General features: G+C 43.4%; 1 protein-coding gene across 2 annotated transcripts in view; it reads right to left on the bottom strand.

The window, feature by feature from the left end:
- Positions 1-6,110: 6,110 nt before the first annotated feature.
- Positions 6,111-20,880, bottom strand: part of CHD6 (chromodomain helicase DNA binding protein 6) — a 194,667-nt gene continuing 179,897 nt past the window's right edge. For both annotated transcript variants that reach the window (XM_088480666.1, XM_088480667.1), the window contains one exon: positions 6,111-14,628. In XM_088480666.1, the coding sequence (XP_088336792.1) occupies positions 13,735-14,628 (894 nt within the window). In that variant the 3' untranslated portion in view covers positions 6,111-13,734. The remainder of the gene's footprint in view (positions 14,629-20,880) is intronic.

Here is a 20,880-nt window from a genome sequence, read left to right as displayed (position 1 = left end):
GAAATATAGCCCATATGAAGCCACGTGCGTCGGGGCGGGAGCCCTGTGGACTTCGAAGAAAGCGTTAAAAAAGGTAAGTTCTAACCATAACTCATTTTCTTCTTCAGGGTCCATAGGCTCCACAGGGAGACCTTGGGGATGTCCCAAAGCAGTCCTTTTAAGGGTGGGGACGCTCCTGCACTGAGAGAAGAATCCGGCGCCCAAAGGTAGCATCCTGTGAGGCAGAGGTATCAAATGCATAGAACCTTAGAAAAGTCTGAATGGAAGAACACATGGCCGCTTACAAAGCTGAACAGCCGAGGTGCCATGGCGAGCTGCCCACGAGGGGCACACAGACCGAGTAGAATGAGCAGTAACAGAAGCCGGAACAGGCAAGCCTGCCTGTGTGCAAGCCACTCAGACAGTCATACGAAGCTATCTGGCCAATGTTTGTTTATTGGCTGGCCATCCCTTTTTGTGAAATCCATAGAGCACAGACAAGGAGTCTGATTTCCGAAGAGAACTGGTACGATCCACAGAAATCATGAGAGCATGAACCACATCTAATGAGGCCTCACCAGCCAAGAGGTCTGGTGACTGAAAGACCGTTACTATAATTTCCTGATTTATATGGAAATGAGAACCCACCTTAGAAAAAAAACTCATGGCGAGAACGAAGCACAGCCCTGTCCTGTTGAAATATCAGAAAGGGGGGGATGACAGGAGAGCGCCTCCAATTCTGACACCCTCCTGGCAGATGCAATAGCCAGAAGAAAAAGAGTCTTCGCTGTGAACCACTAGAGTTCCACAGAATCCAAGGATTCAAATGGAGGACCCTGCAGGGCACAAAGAACTACTGACAAATCCCACGGAGCCACTGGAGGGACAAATGGAGGTTCAATCCGGAGGACACCCTGGAGGAAGGTGTGGACATCTGGTAGTGGAGCAAGTCTACGCTGGAACCAAAAGGGATAGAGCAGAGACATGCACTTTCAGTGAAGTAATGCGAAGTCCAAGGTCCAATCCAGCTTGAAGGAAGGAACACTTGAGGATCGTAGCTTCTGGTACGATGCCACTGGAAATATGTACGCCACACTCTGTGGTAGATCAGAGCAGAGGCTGGCTTACGCACTCTGAGCATCGTGTTGACTACAGAGCTAGAGAATCCTTTTGACCTGTGGAGGGAAGTCTCAAGAGCCACGTCGTCAAAGACAGACGACCCAGGTCCGGGTAAAGGCAAGGACCTTGAGACAACAGGGCCGGACGTTGAGACAGCAGGAACGGAGTGTCGACGAAGAGACTCCGAAGATCTGAGTACCAGTGACGTCTGGGCCAAGCTGGAGTCACCAGCAGGACAGTGCATCCATCTTGTTTGAACTTCCGAAGAACTCGAGGAAGAAGGAAGGCTGGAGAGAATAGGTACACAACCTGGAAGGTCCACTTCACTGGTGCGTCTACAGCACTAGCAGTTTGTGATTGTGTCGGGAGGCCATGGATCCACCTCTGAGAGGTCCCATCTGTGCACTAGGAGTTGAAACACCTCTTGGAGAAGCGACCATTCCCCGGGATGCATGTTGGGACGGCTGAGGAAGTCTTCTTCCCAATTGAGAACTCCTGGAATGAACACCGCAGAGATGGCTGGGAGGTGATCCTCGGCCCATGTCAGAATGCGTGACACTTCTGTCATTGCTGCCCGACTTCGAGCGCCTCCTTGATGGTAGATGTAAGGCACTGTTGTGGCATTGTTGAACCTAACATGTACAGGTTTTCCGTGAAGTATGTGCTGGGTCAGGTTGAGGGCCCTGTAGACAGATCAAAGTTTCAATATGTTGATTGGCAGAGTTAATTCAACTGATGTCCAACAGTCTTGAAACGAGCGTGGACCGGTCGCTGCACCCCAACCCGGAAGACTGGCATCCATTGGGAACCAAAACAGGCAACCCTTGGTTAGATGAGATGTCTATATCCACCAAGATTGGAAACAGACAAACCTCTGGAGAGAGCACCATCGTCTGAGCTTTGATCCGATAGGGGGAACCCGTTCCACCTGGAGAGGATCAGCCTTCGCAAAGGCCTGGATTGGAACGGAGCATATTCCACCATGTCGAAGGCGGACCCCATGGATCCCAGAACCTGCATTGCTGAGGGTATCAACACTTGGCGACTGTGGAGACATCTGCGCACACTTAGTTGAAATGTGGAGATCTTGTCTGATGTCAGAAAGATTCCCTGATCCTGAGAATCCAGCAGGGCTCCCAGATGAATCATTCTCTGTGAGGGATTCAGGGAGGACTTTTTCCAGTTGATTAACAATCCGTGCTTGGGCAGGAAGACAAGTTAACTACAGACGGCGGTGAAGCACTTCTGGGGATCCTGCTAGGAGCAGGAGATCGTCCAGGTATGGAAACAGCCGGACACCCTTACCACGCAGGTGGGCCGTCCTGATAGCCATAATTTTGGTAAACACCCATGGAGCTGTGGAAAGTACAAAGGGCAGAGCCTGACATTGGAAGTGTTGCCGTAGTATAGCAAACCAGAGATATCGCTGATGTGAGGATGCTATAGGTACCTGTAGGTACGCGTCCTAAATATACAGAGATACTATAAAGTACCCAGGCTCCATAGCTAGGATGATGGAGCATAGGGTTACCATCCTGAACTTTGGCACCCTTAAGAATTTGTTCAAGGATCTGAGGTTGAGGATAGGCCGATGAGACCCATTCGGCTTCTGAACCAAAAAGAGAATAATAATAACCAGACCCTCATTGAGATAGTGGGACTGGCACAATTACCCGGACTGAACTTTAGGCTTTCCTAGGCCTAGTAGAAGTAGTTACATTCTTGTCAAGGTCTGTGCCCAACAAGATCTACCCATTGTAGGGTAACCCCTCTAGGCTTTTCTTAGAATCCACATCAGCTTCTACTTTCCTATCCGTAGGATCCTTCAAGGAAGTAATTGTAGGAATAGGCAGGGTTGGACTGGCCCACAGGGGAATTCCCCGGTGGGCCCCACTGCCTGTGGGCCCACCTCCCCTCCTCTAGGTGTCAGGTTTCAGACCTCAAATTCTAGGTTGTTACTTTATTAGCCAGTTACCTGGTAGAGAAGGACCACTGATCAACATGGGGGCTTGGTTCCCTTCTATAGAAACTACACCAAGATTTGCCTAATCACTAGCCAAGCGTCTGTGGTGGCTGGCCACACCCCCTCTGGCAGATGACCACACCCTTATCACTGATTTCCCATGGTGGGCCCCTCATTGCCCAGTCCGACACTGGGAATAGACAACGAAGTGCTTTTAAACGTGTAACATGTGAATCCACCACAGGGGGTGTTTCCCAATTCATACAATGAGCTACAGGAAGAGAGTAACAAGAGGTCAGTACCAGGCAATTGCCAGGCTGCAGCCATGAGTTCAGCTAGATGATCTGAGAATTCTGCTGAAGCTACTTTCTGTCGTTTAAACAGAGGGTGATTTAGGGCCTGGCTCATCATTTTCTATTAATAAGATGGATCTGACAGCTCGCACCAAGGCAGGAATATTAATTTATGACCGACTCTCATCCTCCTCCGGAGGGGAGTCGGGGTTAGAGAGATAAGCATCTGTGCGTGGACTGTGACAATAACACGGGACGTGTAAAGGATTTACTGGGTAGAGGTTTCCCACCTAGCAACAAGGATTGAAAGGCATTAGATGTAGCCATCAGACTCTGTACTAAGTTAGAGAGTACGTCTACCCATGGTGGGGGTACAGGAGGTACCTGTATTGCCTGAACCTGATGTGACAACCGCGAAGGGGGCATTACGTCCTGCTGTGATAACCCCCTAGGGGGAATTACAGCCAGATCCGCTAGTCGGTCCGTAATAGTGGCCAGTACCTGAACAAAGGAGCCCAGGTTATATATAATATATAGCCCTCATTAAATCCTCCTCACTTAACCCTGCAGCCCATAACTTGCCCGATAGCAGTATGGGGCAGATGCCTGTTGATACTCCTGCCTTTGCTAGATAGCTGCAGAGTAAATAACACACACAATATGGCAGTGGGTATAATGCAACCACCATGCATGTAGGATACTAGTAGGAAGCAATATACTGGTCCTGTCTTATGCCTGGGTAGGCTCAGGGGCACACAGCCCAAATATGGCACAGTGCAACAAATGTATGTGACAAAACCTCACAAATACTTAGTTTTATAAATGTGAGGTACAGGAAAACCCCGGAAAACACCTGTACGTTAAGGTAATAGTCCGAGAAAACACTGGTCCTGACTGATGCTTGGATAAGCTGCAGGAGCCCACTGCCTAAGTATGCGACACATTGGTCCTGTCTGACACACTGGTAAGCTGCAGGAGCCCTTTGCCTAAATATGGCACAGTGCAGCACACAAAAGTACGTGTCAGATGTCACAAATATCTTTTACATATATGAGAGTTAAAAGAACCACCTTAACTACACCTGTATTAGGGCAGAATTAAAGTAAAGGTATAGATATATGCTGACAGTTAGGAAACAAAGACACAGACAGGCAGCGCAGAAAGTATACTGCAAAGTGCCACTACAATCAACTGCCCAGATTCAGTATCTGGGAAGGCTATAGTGCTGCATACACCAACCCAAGGGAGAGGTATGCAGGGGGACTGGATCACACGCTGGCCTGAGAGATCTGCGATTAACCACCAGAGAAAATGGCCGCCGGAGACCTCAGAGGGTGTGTGGGCGCAGGAGGAAGCAGCTCAGCAAAGCCAGACCTCAGTGGAAAGGCACGCCGAGCTGAGGGAAGGAGCCGCTAAACAGGGAAGGCTGCCAATTAACCCCCGGGACGCTGGCTCCCTTACCAACTACAAGTCCCTGGTGGTCTAGTGGAGTGCAGGGTATTGTGTGCCCGCTTCCACAGCAAGCATCTCCGGTCTGTCCCCTGAGACCATAGGTAGGACTGCTAATACGCGGGTCACCGCCGCTATTACCTGTCCCCGTATGTCGGCCGCAGTCCGGGATGTCCCGCGGGGCGCGGCTAGCACAGACCCATTGATCCCGCCAAGACCCCCAGATCGGTACGGGCATTGCGGCGCCGGAGCGACAGTGCAGAGGTCCTATGGACAGTCCGCTGCTGCGCGCTCTAATAGAAGAAAAAAAAAAACTATCTTTGGGGCTGCTAAATAGCCCCCCTGCAGTAACAGTGACCCGACTCCGGTCGGCCACCAACTATAAATGAGGTGCCTATGGCTTGGGGGTGTTGTGGTATAGGGAGGATGGACTGTTGCATCCAGGGAGCAAAAGCTTTAACGGCATGGTGCCTGGGATCCAGATCCAACCTACACCCCAAGGTCTCCCTCTGGAGCCTATGGACCCTGAAGAAGAAAGTAATATATCCAATATGAGTATTCAGTTTCTTTATTACATGAGAACAGGATAAGAGTTCAGAAGAATCGCATGTGTTTTGGAAGTGGAATATGTGTATCAGTTTGTATTATGCACCATATGATCAAACAGCCATGTTTCTTATATTGTATATTATTATAGGTTTTTATAGTGGACACAAAAGGAAAAATTACAAGTGCACAACTACCACATTACTAATTAAATATAGAATACAGTTTTGCAATAAAATTTTAAAAGGTTTTAGCGTAATCATGGCCAAGGTTATGGGCCTACCCACTACGTCAAGGTAACCTCTTAGGGTAGGTCCCTAACATACTGGGGTTAAAGTCCAGGGAGTGGGACACCCCCAAACCAGCCTAGGTGAGCCACCCCAGGGCATCACACTAGTGAGAAAGGCGAAGTGTAAAAAAGCCATTGGGTGATTTTTGGGGTGTGGGTCCCACTGGATTGCTTTGTTTGGGCTGTTTCAGGGCATCGCAATATAAACACATTTCTCCTTTTTTTGCACTTTTATTGTTTATTATATATATATATATATATATATATATATATATATAACATTTTCATACATCTATTTTTCACCTCACTTCTAACATATGCAGTAGTTGCTCCTATCTATTTAACACTTCACCTTTCTCACTAGTGTGATGCCCTGGGGTGGCTCAGCAGGGCTGGTTTGGGGGTGTCCCATGCCCTGGACTTTAACCCCAGTATGGTAGGGACCTTAAAAGGTTACCTTGACGTGGTGGGTAGGCCCATAACCTTGGCCATGAAGATGCTAAAACCTCTACTTATTGCACAAATGTATTATATATTTAATTAGTAATGTTGGAGTTATGAATTTTATTTAGTCATATTTTGCAATTATTATGCATCAGGCTTAAGATGTAAGGTACTTTTGTACTTGTATATGCCTCTAGCACTGGCTATTTATGTTTTATATTTGGTAAATGAGCCCATATGGCGCCTATGGGCTCTTACTGTTTATTGATATAATATGTGGTACTCTTTATATCCTGATATATTGATTATTTGTCTTTACGTATGTTTATTGCATGATTATATGCATTTTTGTATACTGTACTCTGCCATTTATTATTTGTTGTTGGGTGTTTTACTCGATGTTCTCTATTGGGAATTATGCCATTTAAGAAGGTGATACCGAATATTATTCTCTGAGTCAATATCTGTGCAAATTGTCCTACACCTGAACAATAGTATGCTCCATATATTCGAGATTTTGCTCTTTACAGAGTCTGTAACAGGCATAATTTGTGATTGTAGTCAATATATGTGTACTTGTTTTGTTTATGTTATTATAAAATCAATAAAAAATTATTGAATTTAAAAAAAAAATGTTGGAGTTGTGGACTTGTAATTTTTCCTTTTGTGTCTGCAACATTAGTCTGATCAGGTAGCTCCTCCAATTATTTATTTTCAGGGTGTGCAGTCTAGGGCCCTTCTCCATATAACCTTTTATAGTAGACCAGGCGGTTTTGTCTAAAGGCTGCATAGGTGCGCTTATAATATAGATCACATTTTTATATAAAAAAAAAAAACAATCAAAACACACATACAAACACGTATTACAGTGTCACAGAACACAGATTATCAACAGCATTTTTATGTAGTAAAGACCCAGATATCAGGATGAAGAAAACAAATCAGTTACTTGCACAGTTAACATAGTCTTTCAAGGTCTTAATTTCAACATATACATCATTAATAATCCCAAGTGTATAAAAGACAAGTGACCAAACAGAAAAAATAGCATCAAATAAATAAGTCAGCTGCTGAAATGTTAGGCTTATTGTAGACACATCTGGACCGTTCTGATAAATTAGTAACACTATAAAAGGAAAAAAATATTAAACAAAAACAAACAGAAAAAAATAACAAAACTATAATAACTATTAATATGAAGTTGAGATTAACAGAACATTTTTTAACACTTCCCTGCATTCAAGGCAATTTATCCGTGTTGAAATTTTTGCAGTGGACAAAAAACATGTTCATTATATCAACAATTTCAATGCATTTTTTTAAATAATGGTATATGTGTGTGCATGAATGTATATACATATATCCTTTAATATACAACTTTTGTGCGTATAAAGACTAAAAACACCTAACATATAGATTATCACTAGAATGTGATCAGATTTCTCTAACACTGTAATCATTGTACATGCGATAGCATTACAGCAGTCCTATCACCAATGTGAAGAGAACCTTGGCACTGAAGCAATCAACAGACACACTGACGAACATGAAGTTCCACACTCAGAATATAGCAGCAGCCATGCCTCATATTAGGAAATCTGTTTTATGACTGGATGATAAGCTAAGTGATGTTTGCCTAAAATTTTTCACATGCTCTTCGCTCTGGTCTCTGACTGCATTTTAAACTAAGCAACAAAGTTGCCAATATAGTTTTTGAAGAGTGTCAGGACCATTTTGCCAAAGTCAATTTCATGGTGTTTGGACAACTTCGCTGACATCTAATCTGTTCTAGGTCTATCTTATTTTCCCATAATTGAAACCTTGTACTCAAAAGCAAGTAACAGGATATGTTGGGGTAGGTGCTCACATAACTATCACCTTATCTGGTACCTAAAAGGAAGAATAGATGGATTTGAGTAAACTTCAAGTCTACTTTAAATTTTTTTGTTTTGTTTTCAACAGTTAAAGGGAAGCATCTCTAAAATACTGGCATTAAAGTGTATGGCATATACTTCATTATATTAGCTTCTGTGGGCTATCTATAAGTGGTGATTGAAAACTTCCAGTTGTGTGCCACTGGTTTTCAACAGAAACCTTTGGTCAGAAACCTGTACCTGCCCTGTCTCAATTTTGTATTTCTTCTTTGGCCTTCTGCTCTATATAGTGTAAAGCCCCAACTCAGAATTATGTAGAACAGGCATGGCGGTTGTATTTTATACCTGGACTTAGTACTGTTAAACGCATTAAGTCTTAAAGAAAACAAACAAACAAACAAAAAAAAACCCACAAGTAATGGAAACCTTCATTACATATCTGTAGTTCTTGAGTTGTTCTATGTAACCTAGGAGAAAAGGACTCTGTATACGCTTTGTGCATAACGTCCTAAAGCAAACTTCAGGCAACCATCACCCTCTACAAGCCAATATATAACGTGAGGCAAACATGAGTGTCATACTATAAACTAAACCACTATAAAATACATTAACATACAAATTTATGTTTGATTCAATGCATGTAGACAAACATTAAAATATTGCATTGAAAAGTTTAAATAGTCCATATATAAATATACATATATACACACACATATACACACTTTTACATGCAACAAGAGTAGCCAATCTTCTAAAAGAGTTCAAGAAAATTAGGTACCTACAGAAATGTTATTTTTAAAGTATCATAAAATCTAACCAGCCAGGCAGTGAAACATTACTGTAAACATTCTAAGTATGCATTACATATAAAAGTCCTCCACCTTAGTAGTAGATTCCATGAAGTCTGGCTGTGTTTCTTATCCGACACAGACAAAACACATAAAGAAACCATGCAAGAGGTACCAAATGTGTTATTTTGTGTAAAAACAAGCATTAATAATGTTCCACCTAAAGCAGAGTTTCTACCTTGTACATTGCAAGGACAGTATTAGGAGTGAATCACCATGTGAATGTAACACACAGCTTTCAGGGCATACTGTGTTCTTTTATTGGCTGGGGTTACAAGGGTATGGGCAGTCTCTATGTCCTGTGAAATTATGCAGATTTTATATGCTGAAAATGAACAGTGAGACAAGGTTCTTAGTTGCAACGTGTAGGGGTATCCAGTAACCTGTTATCAAAGATGTGACTTATAAAGTAAAAGCAGTAGTGTTAATAAGAACAGAGTAACAAACTCCTTTATTCCTAAAACTATAAAAAAAAAAAAATAATCACTGAAGCCTTCCCATAAAAGAGAGTAGAGCAGCCACATTGCATCCAACAAAAATCAGTCTTTATGGAGCGCCTAAAAGGACATGCTTTTAAGTAACAGCATTGTCAGTGGCAAATTAACAAATTAACTATTTTTGATTAATTTACCTGTTTCATGTGTCAGGGTCACAGAACAAAATATAAAATGGAATGAATCAGTGTAAAATTCATAAATAAATAAATACTTTCCTGTAGCAGGGGACTGATGTAGGTAAATGCTTACTATTGTGGACAAAGCACAGTTTTGTAACAGAGAGTCTCTAGAGCAAGGTTATGCAACCAATGTCTGGAACTACCAGTACTAGTTGCCGTTAGAGCTTTGTTGCAAACAATTAATGTTCATTTGTTTACAGGGTTGTACAAAAACGAATTAAGTGCCTTTGATCTACAAACATTTATTATTACTACGCTACTATAGAGATTTTTTTGTGCTATTGGGTTTATATTTTCTATATAAATCAATTACTTCTAAAAAAAAAAAAAAGTGAGAAAACTTCATCAGTTATTAGATATTGCTTCTTACACAAATCCCAGCAGATACTATAAACAGATAAATTCTTAGAGTTTATAAAAATAAGCAAGTGATCATACAGATAATGTGGCTTTGCAGATGCAGTTTAACACTTTCCTTAATATATGAACTGGATATACTATTCTGATCAGCCATTAGCCCCAACTACTTAATACATTTAAAAACAAAATTGTTCCAGGATGTTAAAAACTCTAAAAATTTAATGAGTTTTGAGCACAAAGTTACCTTCATAAAGCGAATCAGTGTCTAGCTATCTCGTATAATGTCCTTTTATCAACATTAGTGCAGAAGTCAAACTTCTGCTACCAGTCATATCCAAGGGGCCACCATTTTGGTTTATCTACTGTATGCCAAAGTTGGAACACAGTTCTTGAATTGAATGAGTTTCTCAAAAATACAAACAGAAGCATCTGGAAACATGAAACATACAGAGAAGAGACTCTGGTGGTGCAATTTTATATACCGCATGCATAAAATACATGTTGGGTACAAGGAATGTCATCAGCAGAACCAGGCTGGCAAAGGTCACAATAGAGCTAGTACTGTAGGTCTCATATTATAAAGCTGAAAAATAATATTGCCTTGTATGTATATAATGCAAAAAATGTAAACACACTTAGGGCATGTTATGCATCCTTGTCTATAGACTCTCTGTCACAGTTTAAGGAATTGGTTTGCCACAGCCAAATTGAAAAAGTATTTACTTATATGGTGCATATACAACAAATATGCTATAGCCTATATAAATCAATTGTAGATTTACTTTAAATCATCTTAACTCCTGCAGTAGGCTGCTATCAGTTTTTTTCCAGTTGGTTGCTATGTAATACAGTATTTTATTTTAAAATGCATGGTGACAAGTGTAGTTAAAAGCAATGCTGTGCAAAAACTAATTAAACTAAGAATTTACAAAGCAACTGTGTAGATGTGAGACAGAAATAGCAAAATAGCAAAATGACACATCAACTGCAATGGTTTAAAAAAATATAAGACAGGACTTATGCATTTCTGTCATTACCTACTCAAAAACAAAATTATTCTATTTACTTTTTTGTTTCTTTTCTTTTTTTTTTTTTTTTTTAAGAAAAAAATTAATATATGCTTTTTTTCAATCAATATTTATAGATATATATAATTTGCATCTATGCAACCAGACTAGTAACCATAATAAAATAGGTGAATACTACTACATAATAAAAAGGAAATAAATAGCACTTGATATTACTGTGCTTAATTTAGGTACATGTTGTGGGGTAAATTAATGTTTAGAATACAATTTGGCAATTTAAATTTAATGGGTTTTCTTTGTAGGATCATGAATGACAAGTGGAAGTAAAAGGTTTAAAAGTAAAATAATTAAAGTTTAGTCTCTGAACTTTCACCTCCACTGGTCCAGCACGGTCCTTAGAGTTTTTTTTCTTCCTGTGTCCATTTCATCATTAGTGCTATAAGGCAGTGTGCAATGCATTCAGCAATAGGGTGAGAACAATCTGTGCCAGTTTAAAGCAGCAGTCCCTCTCTTCTACAAATGTGTTGATGCATCAGTTGATAACTTTGTTAACTACTCTACAGTGATTTCCTACCTATTGTCATATATATCTATATATTTATATAAATTTGTTTTAAGTTAGGCAATGCCTTTGTTAACTTCAAAATAAGGTGACATTTGGATCATCAAGTGCGCCTTTAAATTAAATTAAAGGGGAATGGTTAATTGGGGGTTGAATGGGAGAAAGTGCCTTATGTGTGTAAGGGTGCTTAATATTTAAGGCAAGTCTTTCAAAAGTTAAGCTGGGTACTCACTATAAAATATATTGTACAATATTTTGTTCCGATGGGGATCAGAACGATATATTGTGCGCAACGCATAGTGTGTACACCTGATCGCACATGCACAAGGGTCGGTCATCGCATTAACCCATCTGCTGTGCTGACTATGTGGCGAATGACGCCATGCTGCTATATGCAGCATGGAACAATATATTACACGGTTGTACACTGGATCGTGTAGTGTGTACGGCTAGCACCATATATCGTTCCGTCACGTTGTTTCACCGGCTGGGTACACATCGTAGAGTTATGATGTGCCCAGCTTTACTGTATAGCAAGGACAGGAAATATCTGTCACTCTAGCTATAGCCGAACTAGAACGATCATTAAACTCAGCCATCTATTATGTTGTGCTAGATTGCCCATTCTATTTAGCTTGTAAAAGTCTTTGCTTAACTACAAAGAAATAAAAAATGAAACAAACATAAATTAATAGTTATAAAACAATAACCCCCAAAAATGACCTTTGCTGATGTAGCAATTTACACAATATCTCACATTCAATATAAAGATGGATAATTGTGATGGGAAGATAATAACTTATTCTAAATGGTGGCATGATTCTTTTTTTTCCATATATAAAGTATTTTACATAAGTTTGAACATATATTCAAAATTTATTTTTTGGATTACGGGTAATCTGCATACAAAAATGTCTCAAGTTTGTAGCAGCCTATGATAAAATGCGGCAAAACCTCCACATTATGCCACTGCAAGAATAAGTTAAGCTTATAATTAATACGTTTAATTATAAGCTTAATTATACAGCTGGCGCAGTACTGAGGGGATACTTTAAAGCTGTGGCAATATGGCCCATGAAGCTTTAAGTAATACGAAAAAAATAATAAAGTGTACATTGCTTTTAAAATAAATGTTCGGATTTACTGTGCGGTCTTCTTATTGCTCAATGGTACAGGGGTAAACCCCCCAAAAAAGTGTCAACATTTTTGCTATGTCTAATCCAGCTGTATGACTTTTAAACAAAGCAGTTGGAAAAAAAACCGAACACACAAAAAATAACAAAAAAAAGATGTTCACAGAATATTTTACCGTTAGCCACCCCAGGCCTGGGGCCATTCTGACAAAACAATCTGTAGAACTTGTATCTTTGAATAAACACGTTGCTCAGTATTAGTTTACATAATACATTTGTTCAAACTAATTAAGAAAAATACTATTCTTTTTTTTTTTCTTTTTAAAGAAATATACATCTATTTTTCATGTAACTGCACATATGCCTGCCCTGATACCAAGAATAACACAGCCAGGAAACCTAATTATCCTGTGCTGTGGACACTTCTAAGCTGATAAGCTGACTCTGCTAAGGGAATAGGTAAGCCACAGCAGAGGAGTTTGCCTTGTCTCCTGGGGAGTGCAGTTTAACCCCTTCAGTAATGTCTGTGCCTCCCCCCCCCTCTAGGCTTTATGAGAGATCGAAGATCTTCCATCTTTTTTTTCCGGAACATTATTTGGATGCCAAGCTTGAATTTACTATAGAAAAATAATAATTGTTTTGCTTGTTTGATATTTCCCACTTCTTTGTAGATGCTGCTTTTCATGATATCTAAAACAGAGGACTGTGCAGCTGGTAAATGCATACACACAACTAGAAAGTGTATATTTACTAGCTTTCCATCTGAATTGTTTGTGGACAGCATCAATTATATTGCCTTAGCCAAAAGCCTGTCTTTGGATGAAGGGATTGCTGCTTTAAGGCCTTGTGCTACACTGTGCCTTTAAATAAAGTCAAGCGCCTCACTTTTGTATAGAGAGAAGTTTGTAAGAGGAACAGAAATAATAGTTTGTTTCATAATTCACCTATGGAATGAAAAAAAAAAACAACCCTGAAAAATATTTTTAGCTTTCCCATGAAAGCCACATATAGTGGTGTTGTCTACCACAAGAGTCAAGCTGTGACAAACATACCATGTAGAGAAAGAGTAACGGGGAAAAGTTTAGGTAGAATTTACTGATGGACACTCCAGAGAGTTAGAAATATTTATGAGAGAAAGAACTCACAAGTCACAATTTCTGGGTGTCAAGTTCTAAATTGTATTGTCCAGAGTCTCTTTAAAACCAGAATTGTCCTCGTCTTTCTCAGATGCCACTGCTTCATTTGTATCTACACAGTTCTGTCCACTGGGAGACAGTTGCTTGTGGTCCGTGGGTTCTGTAAAGGCCACAGACTCCGGTTCAGAAGCCTGGGGATCATCCTTTACCTTCTTCCTCTTCCTCCGTTGTGGATCATGGCCACCTGCATCTGTGGAGCGGCTGGACTGTACTCCCGGTATTGCCATGCCAATGCCCGGCGACAGAAACATGGAAGGATATAGTAGACTTGAGGACATGCCAGGAATAAGGAATGGGTTAAAAGCTACTGAACTGCTTGTAGTCACTGCAGGTTCTGAGTGCTCTTTAAAGGTGGTACCTACAGCTTTCTCTGGAGGTGCTGTATCTTGTGAACTTTCTTGGCTGTTGTCTTTGTCCTCAGTAGCTTTGTCTGTAAGGGTGGCACCACCTTTTATTGTGCTTCCTAAAGATGATGGCACAGAGGAGGAAATGTGAGAATTGATGATTCCACCAACGCCAAACATCTGAGGCATGGCAGCCATACTGGGGAGCATCATGGGCAACATACTCAACGTGTTCTTAACGTCCTCATTGGTAGACACTGTTGTGAATCCAGTAGGAAATCCCACCAGCCCTGTTAGTGGAATACCCTGCATGTTCCTCATGTTTTGCAAACCAACTATATCCATTCCAGCTATAAGGCCGTTCATAAAAAGTGGGTTCATGCCTGACGATGAGGAATCAGATCCCATCACTCCTGGGGACTTTATAAGCTCACTGCGAGGTCTCCTTCCTCTCCTCCTCGGTCCTGTGTCACGTAAAATGGGCTCTGACAATACCCTGCCGAACTTTGCTTCAGGAAGAAACCCCTGAACACAGTAAACAAGAGAAGAAAAGTACATTTATTACTTCCTTAAAAATACTTGAACAGAATAAAGAATTCTAATTATGTGGCAAGAGTAAATATCATTAATAAATAAAATTTTGTATTTGTATTATATTTTACTTATTAAAATGGAAATCCTCCTAAAGCACATGTAAACTATTTTCAAATGTTTTTAAGATCCCAGACTAGCAGATCTGCAAGGATCCTTTCCAAGGGACCTTCTTATACTGATAATCTGTACACACTGTGCTCGCCAAATAGTGGTGCTCAAAGCTTGCTGTGAGATTTATCCTTGATATTAGGATAATGTACAAACAATAACACATTACAATCAGAAGCAGTCATAGGAGCACTGGTGATTATGTGTACTGTACAGTGGAAATCCTCTTCCATCCCTACATATGCATGAAGAACTAAAACACTGTGCAAAGATTCTACCGCTCCATAATTTCGTCCATTACAGTACAGCACCAGCTGCATGTTAAACTAAAAAAGTCTGGGCTGTTTTTCCCACTTCCTCTATCGCAATACAAACAAAAATTCTGCCATATTAAACTCTTTGACCCAGTTATCGCGCTGAGCGAAAAAAATTGTGGGTCCCGGGGACCCCTCACTTTAATAAATCAGGGTCCTACTTCACTGTTTCTGGGTCCCATCACATATTATGGGGGGTGAGGACAGGCAGCAGTTGAGGTAGAGGGGTTTAAGGGCAAGCAGTAGTTGGGGTAGAGCTAGGGGGTAAAGGCAGAGAGAAGTTGGGGTAGAGGGGAGTAGGGCAGGCAGTGATGGGGGTGGGTAGGGAGGGGATAAGTGCAGACTGTGGTTGCTACAGTGCTGCAGGGCAAGGAATTGGGCTAGGGGCAGGCAGGGCTGGGGTAGGGAAGGGACAAGGGTAGATAGCAGCTGGCGCAGTACTGGGGGGCAAGGAAGGGTTTAGGGGGCTTTCAACAGAGGAGGGTTTTGGCCGAGGCAAGGTGCGGGAACAGCACCCTTGTTGGGAAAAGTCAATGGCTGACGCTGCACAGTCTCAATGTATGAAAAATCCTGGATGACAGTGTGGGTTTGCGCTCCTGGTGAGGCAAGTAATATAGCAGCCGCTTGCTTATGGATGAATGGGCTCAGTGCAAAATCAGTCCCCAGATACCAGCGCTGTGTTAAAGGGTACAACTGCAGAGGCTGCATCGGGAGTGCTGTATCATGCAGCACCCTGACTCTCCCTATATGTGCTTAATGCAAATTATATGAGTAGCAGCTTGTTACATGTCAGTGTCCACAGCAGCTACAGGATATGACACACACACACATAATCATACTCATCACTACACACTGCAGGGCAGTGAAGAGACAGGTTCAGTATATTATGTTGACGGTGATCATGTTGACAGAGTGTCAACATGAGAATGTTGATAATCCATTTTGCAGTACTCTAAGCCGGGAGTGCTATTACCCATCGGTACTTACATATCGGTACCTCCGGGCAGTGCAGTGTCTTCGGAGTTGCAGCTTGCTTGCAACTTCCGATCCAACCAAAACTCTGTGTCCTGGCTAGTGGAGGACGGCCCAATGGTGTCAGCAGACTTAAGCATGGACGCCGGAGCACAGTAACACTGTCAGCCTGCCCGCGCAGCACAGTGAACAGGCAGCAGCTGAAGGCAGATAGCGGCACAGCTCCACCTCAGAAATCAGTGAGGGGAGAGAGCCCAGCGTTGTCATGTGACCGGGAGGCGGAGGTCTCAGACGCCAATTGGCTGATGAGAAGCTCCTGCCCGCGGTCATTGGTAGAGAGACACTGAGAAAAGTCACTGAGTCGGCAGCTGCGGCTCACACAGCGCATCCTACAGGACCTGGGAACTTTTAAAAACTGGGTCCCTTAGTGCCTGTAACGCGTAAATACGCGCTATAGCGCATATTTTGCAATCACTGATTGACTATTAAGCCACACACTGCTTACTACAGCTACCCTAATTAACAAGAATTGATTACCCTAGCTTTGTATAAATAAACTGGGTTTAACAAAAGATTGCATTTTTTTTAGGAAGCCAGTGTGAGACAACACTGAGGATTACTCTGGGGTTCAGCTCCACCAACAGGAAGCAGGACACATTAAGAATATAAATCCTCCATGCTGACTAAGACCCTTAACTTGGGTCAATATACATGTAGTAAAGAAGCCAAGTGGTACAGCTAGTAACAGAAATCCTGAACAGATGAGCTATTACAGAACATAGGTCTTTGTCCCCTTTATCCTTCAGCCATCTGGGGACACAGCCCTTACTCTGTGAATGTCCAAAAGCCTCCATATAGGGAAGTATTTGCCCGCCCCTCCTCCTAGAATTTTTCTTTAGAAGCAATATACACTCAGGAATCGGTCACCTTGATTCTGGTCTAGCAGATACTCTCCTGACTAGGAAAAACCTGGACAGTTATAGTGCATTAGCTTCACATTTAATGAAAAGGGGATTTTTGGTTACTTATCGTTGAATCCTTTTCTCTGAATCAGGCTGGGGGACGCTGGACCATGGGGTTGTAGACTGGCCTACAGGAGCAGGAACTTAAACTAAATTATACCTGTAGCTCTAACCCTAAGTTACTCCCCTCTGCAACCCCATCATGCCAGAACACCTTCAATGTGCCTGGTAAGGAGAAGCAGTAACCCGGTGAAACTGTTGTAACAACAAAAAAAACAGCTGCAGGGACCAACCGGTGTCCCCCAGCCTGATTTAGAGAAAAGAATTCAACGGTAAGTAACCAAAAACCCCTTTACTCCTTCATCAAGGCTGGGGGACAATGGACCATGGGACGTTCAAAAGCCGCCCCCAGGGGAGAGAAAGCTCAGGCTGCCTGACCGGAAGAACTGTACGCCCAAAGTGGGTGCGCCAGAGGCAAAAACTTGAAACTTGTAAAACCGAGCGAACGTGTGGACAGAGAACCAGGTAGCTGCACGGCAGACCTGTTCAGCCGAGGTCCCATGGTGCGCTGCCCAGGAGGTCGCCACTGCTCGAGTAGAATGAGCCGACACTGTCAGGTGCCGGTCTCCCCGCATCAGAATAGGTTAGAGAGATGACTGAGCAGATGTAACGTGCAATGGTCTGCATCGTTGCCGGCCAGCCACCGTTTCTGAGTGTCGTACAGAACTAGCAGGGAATTCATATGACGAGCGGTAGGACGCTATACAAGTAGAGGCGCAGGGCCTGATAACATCCAACAGAGCCAGATCGTCTTGGTTCCAGGACGTCACTGAAGGAGGAAACACAGTAAAGAATTTCCTGGTTCAGGTGGAAAGCCGAAATCACTTTAGGTTGGAATGAAGAAACTGTCCTGAGACCAGCTCTATTATCATGGAATATGAGGAATGGCGGCTTACAAGACAATGCCCCCAACTCGGAAACCTGCCGAGCTGAGGCCACAGACATAAGGAAAACTAAATTTCCAAGTGACGGATTTATGGTCCACGGAATCAAAAGGCTCAAAGGGAGCCTGCGTGAGAGCTGAGAGGACTAAGTTAAGATCCCACCGGCACAGGAAGGCCCTCATGAGTGTAAGCCTCAGAAATCGCCATGCAAAGCCATCGAGCCAAAGTTTGTTTATTGGCTGACCATCCCCTTCTTGTGAAAGCCGCAGAGGACAAACAAAGATTCTGGATTCCTAAGGGAACTGTACGGTCCACATAAATCCTGAGGGCACGTACCACAACCAGTGAGGCCTCACCTGCCGAGAGGTCTGGGGAATTAAAGGCCGGCACAATCATTTCCTCATTAATGTGGAAACTAGAGACCACCTTAGGAAGGAAACCAGGGCGAGTCCGAAGCACCACCCTGTCCTAGCGAAAAACCAGAAATGGGGAACGACAAGAGAGAGCCCCCAAATCAGACACTCTTCTGGCAGATGCAAGAAAAACTCTTAGTAGTAAGCCATTTGAAATCCACTGAGTCCAGGGGTTCAAATGGAGGGCCCTAAGGACAACAGCCAAATCCCAAGACGCCACAGGAGGGACAAAGGGAGGCTGAATGCAAAGGACCCCCTGTAGGAAAGTGCGGCTATCAGGAAGAAGAGCAATCCTTCGCTGGAACCACACTGAAAGGGCAGAGACATACACCATCAGTGTAGCAAGGCGGAGACCAAGGTCCAAATCCGCCTGCATGAAAGTCAAAACTCTGGATATCCTAAAGACCTGGGAGTCTTAACCTCTGGGATGATACCATTCAAAGTAGGAATGCCACAACCTGTGGTAAATCCTGGCATAGGCAGGTTTCCGTGCTCAGTGCATGGTGTTAACCACAGAGCCAGAAAAACCCTTGGACCTTAGGAGGGATTGCTCAAGGGCCACGCCGTCAAAGACAGACGACCCAGGTCCGGGTAAAGGCAAGGACCTTGAGACAACAGCAACAGAGTGGCGATGGAGAGACTCTGAAGATCTGAGTACCAATGACGTCTGGGCCAAGCTGGAGCCACCAGCAGGACAGCGCCTCCTTGTTTGAACTTCTGAAGTACACGAGGAAGAAGGGAGATTGTAGGAAACAGGTACGCAAACTGGAAAGTCCACTTGACCGACAGAGCATCTACCAAGAGAGTATTGGCGTCTCTTGTCCTGGACCCATACACTGGCAGTTTGCGATTGTGTCGGGAGGCCATGAGGTCCACGTCCGGAAGGCCCCACTTGTCCACTAGGATGTGAAACACCTCTTGGTGAAGAGACCATTCCCCGGGATGCACGTCATGACGGCTGAGGAAGTCCATTCCAGGAATTCTCAATTGGGAAGCGGACACTGCTGATATGGCTGGGAGATTACCTTCCGCCCATGTCAGAATGCATGACACCCCTGTCATTGCTGCGTGACCACGAGTTCCTCCTTTATGGTCGATGTAAGCCACGGTCGTGGCGTTGTCTAACTGAACTTGCACGGGCTTTCCGTGAAGTATGAGTCTGGGTTGTTGCAGGGCCCTGAAGACCGCCCGAAGTTCCAATATGTTTATTGGTAGGGCAGACTCCTCTGCTGTCCACCGTCCCCGAAATGAGAGTGGACCTGCCACTGCGCCCCAACCCTGGAAACTGGCATCTGTTGTCAGAAGGACCCAGACCGGAATCCAAAAGGGGCGCCCCCTGGTGAGGTGGCCCGTCTGCAGCCACCAAGCAAGAGACAGACGCACCTCCGGCGAGAGCACCATCGTTTGCGTCTTTATTCAATGGGGTAATCTGTCCCACCAGAAGAGGATCAATTCTTGCAGAGACCGGGAATGAAACTGGGTATATTTCACCATGTCGACACCAAGGACTACATCGCTGTAACTACATCACTGAGTGGATGGACCCTCTGCGACTGTGGAGGCATCTGCGTACTTGCGTCTGCAAAGTGGAGACCTTTCCGTAGACAAAAAGATCCGCTGCTGTTGTGAATCCAACAGAGCTCCCAGATGTAGCATCCTTCAGGATGGGATCAGGGAGGACTTTTTCCAATTGACTAACCACTCATGCATCTGTAGCATAGATATAGTCAGCTGTAGGTGGTGGTGAAGTCCCTCTGGAGACCCTGCCAACAGTGAAAGGTCATCCAGGTTTGGTAACATGCGGACTTCCCCTGCAGCCCCAGATGGGCTGCCATCATTGCCATAATTTTGGTAAACACCCGAGGTGTAGTAAATCCAGTCGGATATTGAACCAGAAAGAGATTGGAATAACAACCCGTTCCCCTCTGGGGCAATGGGACAGGTACAATGGCTACTGCTCGAAGCAAGGATTGTATGGTTTTCTGGATTTGTAAGGCCTTGTCTTCCTGTGAGACACTACTTCTCTTACCCATGTGTCTACGGTGGTTCGACACCAACACTGGGTGAACTGAAGAAGTTGGCATCCCACCCTGGTATCCCCCAGAGGGAGGCCCGTCCTGGTAAGCTGATGGTTTATCCTCTGACTTGGAAGCAGGATGTCTTGTTCTCCAGGCCTGACTTGGAAGCTGACTTGGGAAGGCCTGACCTGTGGTTAACCCTGAGGACTTAAGAATTGAAAGGAGAAGGTGCAAGGCTTTGCTGAATCCGAAGGCAGAAACGCAGAATTAACCGCTGCCAACGCGTCCACAATTCTGTCCATGTCAGGACCGAACAATACTTCTCCAGTGTATGGGAAAGCATTGTATTCCTTTCTTGGAATCAGCCTCTGCCATCCAAGAACGCCACCACAGGAAATGGCGAGCCAACACAGCTGCAGCCGAGACACTGGAAGTCAGGAGACTGATATCCA

This window comes from Taudactylus pleione, unplaced genomic scaffold, assembly GCF_031769625.1.
Source record: "Taudactylus pleione unplaced genomic scaffold, aTauple2 ptg000256l, whole genome shotgun sequence".
Classification (NCBI taxonomy): Eukaryota; Metazoa; Chordata; class Amphibia; order Anura; family Myobatrachidae; genus Taudactylus; species Taudactylus pleione.
This window is presented reverse-complemented; position numbering and strand designations above follow the sequence as displayed.